This window comes from Leptodactylus fuscus, chromosome 2 (assembly GCF_031893055.1).
Source record: "Leptodactylus fuscus isolate aLepFus1 chromosome 2, aLepFus1.hap2, whole genome shotgun sequence".
NCBI classification, from domain to species: Eukaryota; Metazoa; Chordata; class Amphibia; order Anura; family Leptodactylidae; genus Leptodactylus; species Leptodactylus fuscus.
Window position 1 is genome coordinate 93134952 of NC_134266.1, and position 14179 is coordinate 93149130.

Consider the following 14179-nt stretch of genomic DNA (forward strand, 5'->3'; position numbering starts at 1 on the left):
CCGTAGAAATGCCGATTTTCGTCAGTATGCAAATGAGTTCTCTCGCAGCACTGGGGGCGTCCCCTTGCTGCGAGAGAACTCTCCAGCGCCGCCTCCATCTTCTTCAGGAACATTGTCTTCGGCGCAGGCGGTCAAACTTGTAGGCCTCGGGCCAGGCCAAACTGCGCATGCCCATCGGCCACAAGAAAATGTAAGTTTCTACCGAACGGCGGCGCGGAGAAGACATCTAAAGTTAGGAGAAGAATAGCCTTTCTTAAGGATATTGCTACGTGTCAACCAGAAAAAAAAATGTTTTAATGGTAGAATCCCTTTAAACATTGTGAAACACTTTCTATTTCTTGAAAGTAGACAACAAAGATTACATGTGTCTCCATGGATTATCAATATTCATGTCCACCTTTGTGTAACTGTGACAAAAATAAATACTTTTTTGAAAATATTCACACTCAATTACATTATTCACACACAAAACACATTTAAAATAATAGATCAAGGTGTACACAAATTATATCTATCGCAAAGATCAACTGCAACAAGAGTGCATACTTTCAAAAACGCTGATTCAAAACACACAGCAATATTTGTCATTCACTGATATGCTAAAAATCTGTACTGACTGTGAAAGCAAAATTATAACTTTTGAGATTGCACAGCATACCATATATAAAAACACAACTTCATATTTCATATGAAACTTCTCAGAAAACAGAGATTACAAGCAAAACTTGCACAATAATTCAAATTTGCCAATAAAGTGCGTGGTCAAGCAACCCCATTCTTCAAACTGCAAGATGTGGAGAGTTCATACATACCGCACACACACAGATAGAAAGATAGATAGATATTTACAGGTGTGTGTGTTAAACACCAAAATCGCAATAATGTGGCAACCAGTTTTGTGTGTGTGCAAATTAAATAGGAGTTTACATAAAAATATAATTTTCTACCCCCCTTTCAAAGTTGTAGCAAGTCATACATTCATCTCTACTAGAGAGGAGCGAATACTATTCGAAAAAGCTGTTTCGAATAGCAGGGGCCCATAGAAATGAATGGACGTAGCCTGCATGCAGGGGGTTAAGCGGCCGGCCGCCGGCAAAGTCTGCGTGCCGGCCGCTTCCATTCATTTCTATGGGAGCGTGCTATTCGAAACAGCTGTTTCGAATAGTGTTTGCTAATCTCTAGTGATCGTTATTGCTCTGATCTCTGGTTCATTACTATAGACTTCAGTACATGAGTGTACACGTGTATTGCATTCTAAGAAGGAAGTCAACCTATGCAGACGCAATACAAGACAGGATCAACCAGGTACTGGGGGCTCCAGGCAGCCTGGGGTCACTGGCCAGACTTCATATATGACCACGGCATCCAAGGGGTTAAAACCCCCGTTTGGAGCTCAGCTGTCAGTTACAGCTAACACTCTCTCCCGATGCCACCCACTCAGTGAGCAGATGGTCATCACAGGACCATAGCATTGTGCCCATTGCCCCAAGTACCTTGTGCCAGGGATGTAATAGTATGTCCTTTGTCGTTAAGGGGTTGAATAATTAATTTATTGCAAAAGTAAAGGAGTGCATTATGTGGCACAATGCAATTGTCCTCTTAAAGGGATTCTACCATTAAAATCAATTTTTTTTTCTCACCAACACGTTCTTAAGGCTATTCTTCTCCTACCTTTAGACGTCTTCTCCGCGTCGCCGTTTGGTAGAAATGCCGGTTTTCGTCGGTATGCAAATGAGTCCTCTCAAAGCACTGGGGGCGGGCCCCTGTGCTCAAACAGTCCCCGATGCTGCGAGAGAACTCTCCAGGGCCACCTCCATCTTCAGGCACGGCTTCTTCACATGTCGTCTTCTGGCGCTGGCAGTAAAGCTTCAGGCCTTGGGCAGAGACAACTGCGCGTGCCCGCGGCCACAAGAAAAACGGCCGCTTAAACCGTAAGCTGGTGTAAGCAGCCATTTTCTTGCGGGCATGTGCAGTCGGCTCTGCCCGAGGCCTGATGGCAGAGCTGACTGCACATGCCTAGAAGATTGTATACCGAAGAAAACCCAGATTTCTACCGAACGGCGGCGCGAAGAAGACCTCTAAAGGTAGGAGAAGAATAGCCTTTCTTAAAGGGGCTCTATCACTGGGAAAAGTCATTTTTAACTAATCACATCCTTGCATAGCCTTTAGAAAGGCTATTCCACACCTATCTTTAGTATGTAAATTGCCTCAGTGGTTTCTGAATAAGTCCGTTTTTATTCATATACTAATTAGACTGTTTACTATTGTTTCTAGAGATGAATGAATGGAAGCAGATCCGAGCAGCACGCATGCATTGAAATGAATGAACGTAGCCGGCACACGGGGGGGTTAAGCGGCCAGCGTCAAAGCGGAAGTACCAGGTGCTTCCATTCATTTCAATGCGTGCGTGCTGTTCGGATCTGCTGCTGCTTCCATTCATTTCAATGTGTGCGTGCTGATCCAAACAGTACTCTCTCATCTCTAATTGTTTCCTATGGGAGTATATGCCTTGGCTGCTGCTGATGACTCAACTTCCTGTTTGCACACACATAGGAGATAATAGCAGGGACAAGTGTTGCTGGGACCTTCCTGTGCTGTCTGGAAGCTCATTAGCATATGAATAAAAACAGACTTATGCAGAAACCACTGAGGCAATCTACATACTAAAGGTAGGTGTGGAATAGCATTTCTAAATGATTTTTTGCATTGCGTTAGTGATCAGACCCCCTGGGGTTCATGACCCATTAGGGGGTCTAATAAATGCAAAAAAAAAAGTAAATTTTTTTTTAAAAGGATTACAAATTCAAATTGCCCGCTCTACAAATCTATAAAAAATATTTTTCCTGTACGGTAAACGCTGTAGCGGGGGAAAAATAGTTAAAAGTGCCAAACTGCCGTTTTTTTTCACGGTTTTGATTCTGATAAAAATTCGAATAAAAAGTGATCAAAGCAATAGCATTTCCCAAAAATGGTATAACTAATAAGTACACCCGGCCTCGCAAAAATAGACGCCCTATGCATCCCCGTACACGGACATATAAAAGTTACGGGTGTCAGAATTTTTTTTTTAAGGGGTTAAAATGTAAATAAACCATATAAATTTGGTATCCCCGGAATCGTACTGAAACACAGAATACAGGGCACATGTCATTTTGGCTGCACAGTGAACGCCGTAAAACCGAAGCCCGTAAGAAAGTCGCAGAAATGCTTTTTTTCCCTTTCAAATCCACCCCATTCTGAATTTTTTTTCCAGCTTCCCAGTACATTATACAGAATAATTAATGGTGGCATCATGAAGAAAAATGTGTCCCGCAAAGATTAAGACCTCATATGGCTCTGGGAGCGGAGAAATAATAAAGTTATGGGTTTTAGAATGAGGGGAGTCAAAAACGAAAATCAAAAAATGCCATCGGTAGGAAGGGGTTAAAATGATACCAAGCACTTGATGATAGAACTTAAAGTTTTGGAGCGATTCAATGTTGAAACGCAGTCGGGAATTGAGATCTGCAGTTGGATCTCAATGCCAAATAGCATTTTCAACAGTGAATTGCTCCAAAACTATAAATTCTATAATGAAGTCCTTGATACCATTTTAAAGGAGAGATTCTCATCTTTAAAATGAATAGTAGAGAATCAAGATATGTTCAGGCACTCCAGAGATATCGGCAATAGTAGGGAGGACGTTTTAGCTACGTCCTCCGCTACTGAAGTGCCACTCTGGGAGGACGTAGAGCTGACGTCCTCGGCCAGAAAAGGATTAACCGCTGAGGGTGTGATCATAATAATAGCATCATTAACAGACTGGACACACCTCTGCCAGTGCGACAATTATGCATGATGTATCCTCTCATCTGGAAACAAAGTTATACCATCCCCATATAAGGGTGGAGATTGAGATACATTAATCTTACAAAAGCAATGTCATTGGGTATATAAATTCAAGCCCACACATTCTTGGGTGGACTTAATGATAAATTTGGGTGTTTATGTAATGTTAATTTTGCCAGTCTCCCTCTTTTTCCTTTTCTTTTTCTCCTCCTAGTATTTACAGAGATCTCAATATGAAGCCCTGTGGCATGCAGGATATATACATATATATATATATATATATATATATATATATATATATATACTAATCCCAGTATTACCTTGTATAGCTGTCAGCAGTTTGCAATGATGTATTTGTTATTCAGGATTGCTTCTCCATTCTTGTAAAATTTGGCCATTTGTCCCTATGCAAATCTGCAGAACTTTACTTTGCATCAATGCGCTTCACTATCTGCTACTGCTAACTGCTGTTCAGCTTGTCCTGTGCATGTCTGATGATGACACAGTGCACTTGGAAGTGAAAGAAGTTGGCTCTATCTGAAACTAGCTTCCTTCACTTCCTGGTGCAGTATGTCACCATCATCAGACATGCGCAGTACAGTTAGTACTGTATGCTGAGGCAGAGGAGGGCCTTAGTTCCTCCCTGTCTGCTCTGATTGGTCAGTGAGTAAGAGGAGGAGGCCTAAGTTCTCTAAATTCTCATGCGATCCTCACATACATAGTGCTGAGATTTACATCCTTACCATGTTGATGAGGTACGTCTTCATCAGAAGGTCACACAAATAAAGCAGAAATAGGGCTGAACCTAAGGGGGTGATTGTTTCTGCAATTCCTCTAAGGGGGCGTTCACACTACCGTCACTACCGGCTACTGATAATACTCGTCTATGGACGAGCTGTGTGAGCAGAGGGAGGGGACGTTCCTCCCCGCTCCACAGCACAGCGCGATTGGCGCCGCGAGGCAGAAGGACGTTCCTGGCTAATGGTCAGAAACGCCCTTCTGACCATAGAGCACTACGGTACCGGCACCGTAAGCTCTTTACACCGGGCACGGATCGGGAAAGCCGACAGTGCGCTGAATTCAGCGCACTGTCAGCTTTCCAGCAGTATATAACACTGCCTGTGCCCAAAAGTGGTGAAAGGTCCTCTTTAAGTATGGTTCTTATTCTCTATCCCAAACCACCTCCCCACCCCTCTTCTCACACACACAACCATTCCCAAGCAGTCACTTCAGTTAGTTCTGATATCTAATCTAATTTGCTAACTAAGACAAAGTGATGTGATTCAGAGGTAGTGATAGTTGTTGTTTTTATTTTTTCTTCAAGAGAACCCTACTTTTTATTGTGCATTTAGCAGATGTGGCCACTGAGGCATGGATGATTACATCCTACGAAAGGGAATTAGTTTTTATCTTATGTTTTTAGCTTGCTTTTTTTTTTTTTTTTCCTTTTTAGACTTTGCCATCATGTTACCTGTGCCGTATATAGTTAGAAGGATGTGGACTGTTCTGCTGATTTTCCAGTCACTATTGATTTGTATTAGAGGTAAGTTGTGTTTTGGTCTGACTTTATTTCTTTTTGCTGTGATTTCTCCTTATTTGTATAGGTTGTGGCAGCTAAATCTAACTCGTCTCAAGTGGATAGCCGTTCTGTTGATACAGATTTGAAGAACTTTATGTGCAATTCCAAGAGGGCCCATTTAGACTTGTGTATTAAAATGCAGGTGAAATGAGGAAGGTCAAAACTTTGTATGTACCTCCGTAATGGTGGTACATGAAAGTACAACCCATCATGCAAATAATAAGCCCTCACATAGCTATGTAGACAGAAAAATAAAAAAATAAAAATATGAATTTTGAAGGACAGAGAGGTAATATATGAAAAAAGTCGCTGAGCGTTAACGTACAAACTACCCTTCCTCATTAACCACATAAAGACCGCCGGCCGTAAAATTACAGCCTGCGATCCTGGTACCTAAAGACCGGACTATTGCCGAAATTCGTCCGGTCTTTAGGTACCTCCTTGGCGGAGTGCAGGGATTAGGTGTTACTAACACCAACCCCCCCCCCCCCCCCCGTCAATAACTTCCAGTCGGACTCAGCTCCAACTGGACGTTTTAATCCTTTCAATGTTTCATGGCGCAATCGAAAGAGATCCGCCGAGTTAATGTCCCGATCGGCACCCTTCGCAGCGAGATTGCTGGGTACCGATATGAGTAAGTTGCAGCCTGGGGTCTGGCCAGTGACCCAGGCTGCCGGAGCCCCCACATACCTGGTTGATCCAGCCGGTGATAAGAGGAAGTGAGTGATGTGTCTGCATCAGCTCACTTCCTCTGTAGCTTGCAAGACATGTCTTGTAAGCTGCAATGCAAAATCGGTTGATGCTGTCATCAAAGCATCAACTGATTCAAGTGTATGAAAAAAAAATTAATAAAGCTATAAAGCCCAAAAATCCTTTTTTTTTCCTATCGAAAATGAATTATATAAAAAAAAACACCCCACTAAAGATTAATAAAAACAATGCATATTTGGTATCGCTGCAACCATAACAATGTGTACAATAAAACTGAAATAATATTTAACGTACACGGTAAACGTCAGGAAAAAAAAACGCCGGAAGTAATGATTTTTCGCCATTTCACCTTACAAAATATGCTATAAAAAGTGATCAAAAAGTCATATGCACCCCACAACAGTACCAATAAAAAGCACACATTGTCCCACAAAAAATAAGCCCTCAACCAACACTGTCAACCGAAAAATAAAAATGTTGCGCCTCTCAGAAGATGGCAATACAAAAATCATTGACTTAGGTCCCCAAATATGTTTTTGTTCTGCAGTGTTAATATTGCATAAAAAATAATATAAATGAGGTATTGCCATAATCGTACCGACCCACAGAATAAAGGTCACATGTTATTTATACTATATGCTGCATGGCGAAAAATTTAAAAAGTAAACCTCAATGCCAGAATAGATTTTATTAAATTTTTTTAAAAAATCCAGCAAGAAAGAGTTAATAAAATATATTCAATAAGTTGTAGGCACCCAAAAATGGTGTCATTACAAAATGCATCTCATCCTGCAAACAACAAGGCCTTATATGGCCATGTCACCAGAAAAATAAAGAAAATCTAGCATCTAGCAATATGAAGACAAAAACCTGCAAAATTGCCAGATCATTAGAATACAACTGGCTGCGTCAGGAAGGGAATATATAAGCTGTGCGACCGTATATCAGGGGACACCTCAGATTTACAGCTTATGAGGAAAAAGACACCAGAGGTAACCCCCAGAGTGACCCTCCCCCAATCATAGGAGCTACTTGGGAAATAGTAGGGAATGTGGTGTTCCGCACAGTTTACATATTCCTCTGCAAAAGGAACATGGTGCCTGCAAACTATTTTAGCAAAATCTGGCCTACAAAATCCAATTAGCGCTCCATCTGTTCTGAGAGTGACCGTGTGCCTGTATATTAGGGTACCAGCACATATGGGGTAGTGTCGTGTTCAGGAGAAATTGTGTAACAAAATGTGGGATGCATTTCCTCTTTTAACCCTTACTAAATGTGTAAATTCTAGGGCTAAATAAATATATTAGTGATAGAAATTGAAAAATGTAAATTTGACCTCTATTTTGTTTTAATTGCTGTGAAATGCTGAAAGGGTTAAAAAAAACTTTCTAACTGCTGTTTTGGATTCTTTCAGGAGTGCAGTTTTGAGAATTGGGTGACTTATGGTTTTTTTTTTTTTTTTTTTTATTAGAGGCCTTTCAAGTTCCCTTCAGAACTGAACTGGTCCCTTGAAAAATGTTGAAAATGTTTCCAGGGTCCTTTGCTCCAAACTGCTATGCCCCTCACTGCTCTAAGGCACCAGCAAAGACAAACATGTAAACACAGGGCCGGAAAAGATGTCTTAGCTTCCTGGCCCTGTCACTCAAAGAAGAGTGTTGGGATGATGGGAGTGCAGTGTGGATAGGGCATTACAGTGAGGGCCGTCATCTCTGTATGGGAATGCACCTCTTCTAATGGCTCTCTTTTATATCACATTGAGTTTGGCATATATTTAATTTGGCCAGTAACAAGTTTTTTTACTCTCTAAAAACAGCAAAAATATAGACTTATTTGTAGGTGGCCTCCATACTTAACTTCAGAAATTCCGGAGCAGTTTTTGGGATAATTGTGAAATTTATTTGCTATGAAGTTTTTATTTATTTTTTTGCAGGTGATTGCGGGCCACCTCCACCTATGCCGCACACACTGCCAGTTGAAGAGACATCCGGAACCCCAGGCTCAACTTTTGTTTACAAATGCGATCGTGAAGCTGGATATTATGACCTACCCGGACAAAGTAGAACCATTACTTGCCTAGATGATAACACATGGTCAACAATCTCTGATTTCTGTACAAGTGAGTGCCAATGTAATGTACATATCCACATTTTTTTTGCTATTTATTTATTTCCTTTCTGGAGAACTTAATATACTTTGTTGGCTTATTCTCAGAATTTAATAGCTGACTCCAGGTGTGTGAATTCTGAATAACTTTCTGTAATGAATAAGACATACTTTAAGCTAAACTAGAGTAGTTTGGCTGTTTAATGGTGTTTTCCCATGAACATACCATATATACTCGAGTATAAGCCGAGTTTTTCAGCACAGTTTTTGTGCTGAAAAATTCCGCCTTGGCTTATATTCGAGTCATTACGTTAATACCGTAGTTACAGACATGGGGGCGGGTGCCGGGCCGCAGCATCGCCACGCTTCTGGCAGAAGTACCGGGGCCTTCTAGCAGAAGTACCGTAAGTACTTTTGTAGTTTGAAATGAACAGCATCGCCATGGTGATGCTGCGGGCCTGGCACCCGCTCCAGTGTGTGTATGCCGGGTCTGTAACTACGGTAGCTGTAGTCTGTAGTGGTCTGTAGCTATAATGGCGCCGCTCTGCTCCAGAGCGGTCGCCATTGCAATCGGCACCTCCACTGTAACTCTTACAGTGGTAATGCCGGAGTTCCTGAGCACTGGAGTTACAGAGGAGGTGGCCTCTGCTGCGGGGAAACGGCAGGTGCCCCTGGAGAGAGGAGGGAGCAGGAACAACCGCTCTCTCAAATGCAGCCCTGAAGCGCTGAGGAAGAGCCCTGGCCGCTGGAGCTGAAGGGGAGAGCAGAAGCGCTGAGGGGAAATCCAAGCAGCCGAGTCTCCTTCGGGTCTGCCCCTCAGTGCTCCTGTCGGGGATTCCCCTCAGCGCCTCTGTAAAGGCTCCCGGCTGCAGTGCTTTTCTTTTGCAGGCTGCTCTATGCAGCCTACAAAAGAAATGATGATTTTTGCAACGTATTTCAATGTATTAGCATTGTGATCAGATCCCCTGGGGTTCAAGACCCCTAGGGGGTCTTATAAATGCAAAAAAAAAAACCAAAAAAAAGTAAAAACAAAAAAAACCAAGGTATAAAAAAAATTCAAATCACCCCCCCCCCCCTTTCCCTAGAACACATATAAAACTAATACTGTGAAACACATACACGTTAGGTATTCCTGTGTATGAAAACGCCTGCTCTACAAATCTATAAAAATATTTTTCCTGTATGTTACAGGACTTCCCACTTGGAATTCAGTCTGACTATAGCCAGGCTAAATATAGGGTATCTGCAGTGCTCCGTCAGATAAAAAAATAAATAAAAAAAGGACTTGATGACCCCTGTGCTCATAATTCCTTGAGGTCTCCTTGTTTGAACCTCCAGTGGTTATAAACTTATCACCCCATGAATAGGGAAATGTCACTTTTAAGATCAGGGCCTCCCGTTGCGTACACCGAGCAGTTTGGCCAAGGCAGAAACACTGCTGCAAAAAACACTGCATAAAACCGTACCTGCAAAGTGGATGGGTTTCTGGCTAATCCCATCCACACACTGCAGAAAAAATCTGTGTGGCTGAAATGCTGTGATTTAAAAGAAACGCTTGTGTTTTTGTTAATCACAGCAAATCAATTATACCTACAGAAACATTGTTGGTTTCTGTATAGGTATAATAGAGGCAGAAAGTCCGCAGAGGAAATCTCTGCGGACTTTCTGTGAAAAATGCTGTGGGAAAAACTGCAATGCGATTCCGCTGCAGCATTTTCTGGCGGCAGCACGCTACGTGAGGCCTTAGCCTCAAGGTTTATTTTTTTTCTTAACACTTATTCTTAAAAATGCTTTTTAGTAATACTTCTTTTTTTTTGTGTGTGTGTTTAGTGTTTGATAAATGTATTTACATTTTCATGTATGTATTTCCTTTTACTAGGAGCCTGTGGTCTTCCTGATAGAATCTCTTTTGCAACACCAAAAGAGGGTGAACTTGATAAAGATTTCTTTCTTCCTGGTACAACAGTCAGCTATAATTGCATACCGGGTTATAAGCGTGCACCTGGCTCAAACAGCATTACTTGCCGTGACGACTATACATGGTCGGAACCAAGTGAATTCTGTGTGCGTAAGTATATTCTCTTCCTTTTTCTTAAACTCACCAGATTGTGTTTGAAATGGGTTTATCTACCACTTAAAAATTTATAGCCTATCCTTAAGATAGGCAAACCAAAAATAATTATTAACCTAGCAGTAACTACAATAATCAAACAGAAAGTGGAAAAGTCCTCTGCCCACCGTCTACAAGGTAAGTATTCAAATCAATAAACTTTATTGTTAACAAGTTAAAACGTCTTAGAATATTGCCCTTTCATTAAAATTGTGCAAAGGTGAATAGGACACTAATTCACACCTAACTAAGGAAATGCTGCGGTCTGCTGAGCAAATCATGCAAATTTTCAGCAGATATCTGCCTAGACTGGTTTCCACAAAAAAACGGTGTGATAGAAAAAAAATCCCTCACTTTTTTTAGTGACTTGCCCAGCCTAGAGCTCAAATAATGGTACCCACCCCACATTCGGAGTCACCATAAGTCCATGACCAATATGAGGGACTACTCCACCAACAGGGAGCATAGACTAAATCCTGTTTATAATCCAATTGTCATTTGCTACAGGTCAGTCTGAAATGTGATTCCATTAATTCAGCTAACTCAGAGTGGTCTGGGTGAAAGCACACCTAAGTAAAGCAGATCCTCAATGGATAGTCAGAGGATCTCTCCCAGACGTAAGAGAGACCCCTATTAAAGCATCTAGCGCGTTTCTAAGTTATGATTTCTATAACTATTCATCAGAGGTGTTCAATTCTATCTATATTCGACAAGCTATTGTTGCCCCCACTCCCCTACTAGTCTGCGGCTGCATTTATTCAATGTCCTGTGAATAGGGAATAAGTGTCCATAAAGCACAACCCCTTTTAATATTCATGGGACTTGCCCCCTTATTAATTCACTGTTCAGTGACCAACATAAAATGATGATATAGAATTAATCCAGACACTCCATTAGATGAAAAAGCAGCACAAAGATTTATTGTGCGACTTACAAACCACCAAATCAAGACAACATAAATAGATAAATACAAAAAATGAATGACCAGGTCATGTCTGTCCCCAGATGTTTCGGAGAAACACTCACCTTCTTCAGTAGTATCCTGACTTGGATGTCGTTGTATTAGAAGAAAGATTTGCAAGAAGATGTATGGAATTTAGCATTTTGTACTTGGTGGCAGATCCTCTTTAAAGGGATCCTATCACTCAGACACAATTTTTTCTAGGTACCACGTCGGAAAAGCCTTAAAGGCTATTCTTCTCCTACCTTTCGTCGTCTTCTCCGCGCCGCCGTTCGCCTACAATCCCGGTTTTGCTCGGTATGCAAATTGGCTCTCTTGCAGCACTGGGGGCGGGCCCTAGCACTCAAACAGCACTGGGGGCATCCCCAATGCTGCGAGAGAACTCTCTCCAGCGCCACCTCCATCTTTGTCAGCAGTGTCCTCTTCAGCCTCTTCTTCCGGCGGTGGCTTGTAACGTCTAGGCCTTGGGCAGAGCAGACTGCTCTGTTGATTAAAAAATGAATATACTCAATATAAAAAACTACCTGTAGTATTGTGTATGACCTTGTTTTCTAATGATAAAGTCTTCTAGGCATGGAATGCAATATCTACAGTCCTATGAAAAAGTTTGGGCACCCCTATTAATCTTAATCATTTTTGGTTCTAAATATTTTGGTGTTTGCAACAGCCATTTCAGTTTGATATATCTAATAACTGATGGACACAGTAATATTTCAGGATTGAAATGAGGTTTATTGTACTAACAGAAAATGCGCAATATGCATTAAACCAAAATTTGACCGGTGCAAAAATATGGGCACCTCAACAGAAAAGTGACATTAATATTTAGTAGATCCTCCTTTTTCAAAGATAACAGCCTCTAGTCGCTTCCTGTAGCTTTTAATCAGTTCCTGGATCCTGGATGAAGGTATTTTGGACCATTTCTTTCTACAAAACAATTCAAGTTCAGTTAAGTTTGATGGTCGCCGAACATGGACAGCCCGCTCTCAAATGATCTGAAAACAAAGATTGTTCAACATAGTTGTTCAGGGGAAGGATACAAAACGTTGTCTCAGAGATTTAACCTGTCAGTTTCCACTGTGAGGAACATAGTAAGGAAATGGAAGACCACAGGGACAGTTCTTGTTAAGCCCAGAAGTGGCAGGCCAAGAAAAATATCAGAAAGGCAGAGAAGAAGAATGGTGAGAACAGTCAAGGACAATCCACAGACCACCTCCAAAGAGCTGCAGCATCATCTTGCTGCAGATGGTGTCACTGTGCATCGGTCAACTATACAGCGCACTTTGCACAAATAGAAGCTGTATGGGAGAGTGATGAGAAAGAAGCCGTTTCTGCACGTACGCCACAAATAGAGTTGCCTGAGGTATGAAAAAGCACATTTGGACAAGGCAGCTTCATTTTGGAAACAAAAATTGAGTTGTTTGGTTATAAAAAAAGGCGTTATGCATGGCGTCCAAAAAGAAACAGCATTCCAAGAAAAACACATGCTACCCACTGTAAAATTTGGTGGAGGTTCCATCATGCTTTGGGGCTGTGTGGCCAATGCCGGCATCGGGAATCTTGTTAAAGTTGAGGGTCGCATGGATTCCACTCAGTATCAGCAGATTCTTGAGAATAATGTTCAAGAATCAGTGACGAAGTTGAAGTTACGCCGGGGATGGATATTTCAGCAAGACAATGATCCAAAACACCGCTCCAAATCCTCAGGCATTCATGCAGAGGAACAATTACAATGTTCTGGAATGGCCATCCCAGTCCCCAGACCTGAATATCATTGAACATCTGTGGGATGATTTGAATCGGGCTGTCCATGCTCGGCGACCATCTAACTTAACTGAACTTGAATTGTTTGTCCAAAATACCTTCATCCAGGATCCAGGAACTGATTAAAAGCTACAGGAAGCGACTAGAGGCTGTTATCTTTGCAAAAGGAGGATCTACTAAATATTAATGTCACTTTTCTGTTGAGGTGCCCATACTTTTGCACCGGTCAAATTTTGGTTTAATGCATATTGCGCATTTTCTGTTAGTACAATAAACCTCATTTCAATCCTGAAATATTACTGTGTCCATCAGTTATTAGATATATCAAACTGAAATGGCTGTTGCAAATACCAAAATATTTAGAACTAAAAATGATTAAGATTAATAGGGGTGCCCAAACTTTTTCATAGGACTGTATCTTTTTCCATTCTTCAAGAATGACCTCTTTTAGAGCCTGGATGCTGGGTGGAGAGTGATGATCTCTTTCTTCAGGATTCACCATAGATGTTCAATTGGGTTTAGATCAGGGGACATGCCTATTGTGAATAGTATTGCAGCTCATTGAAGTAAATAGAACTGAGCTGAGGTACCAGACTCATTCCATGAACAGGGGTGGTGGTTTTTCTGGGAAAAAAAAGCAGCCATGTTATTACCTTGGTAAAATTGCTTTAAAGAAAGTCTCATCAGACTGCAGTTTTGGATCCTTCAGTATAGAGTAATAATAGTTAAAATTAGTCCTAAAATGCGGAATATATTGATCAATAACTTACACAGCATATTTTTATGTTTTTGGCAGGCAAATCATGTGTGTATCCTGGAGATACGCGAAATGGAGAGTTTACTGCGACGGATGGTTTTTTTTTTGGTTCCACAGTGACATATACATGTGATCCAGGGTGAGTATTAAATGTTCAGATTGGTTATATCCTGATGGATTTCTCAGAGATCAGAAATGTAAAACTCATCACATACTATAGATATACCAGGGTGCTGTGGGGACCCCCAGGAGTGATGCGACAATCCAGTGGGGAAATGGCTGCAAACTATATGGGCATATAGGATTACGATGTAGTTGAATAGAACGGTGCAGGAGGAAGGCTTTATCTTCCTACTCTATCACTCA

The 14179-nt window shown here is 41.4% G+C and overlaps 1 protein-coding gene across 4 annotated transcripts in view; it reads left to right on the forward strand.

Moving 5' to 3' along the window:
- LOC142194791 (complement decay-accelerating factor-like) overlaps nt 1-14179 on the forward strand; it is an 86224-nt gene that overhangs the window by 13091 nt on the left and 58954 nt on the right. For all 4 annotated transcript variants that reach the window (XM_075264154.1, XM_075264155.1, XM_075264156.1 and 1 more), the window contains exons 2-5: nt 5282-5371; nt 8049-8234; nt 10101-10289; nt 13853-13952. In XM_075264154.1, the coding sequence (XP_075120255.1) occupies nt 5293-5371; nt 8049-8234; nt 10101-10289; nt 13853-13952 (554 nt within the window). In that variant the 5' untranslated portion in view covers nt 5282-5292. The remainder of the gene's footprint in view (nt 1-5281; nt 5372-8048; nt 8235-10100; nt 10290-13852; nt 13953-14179) is intronic.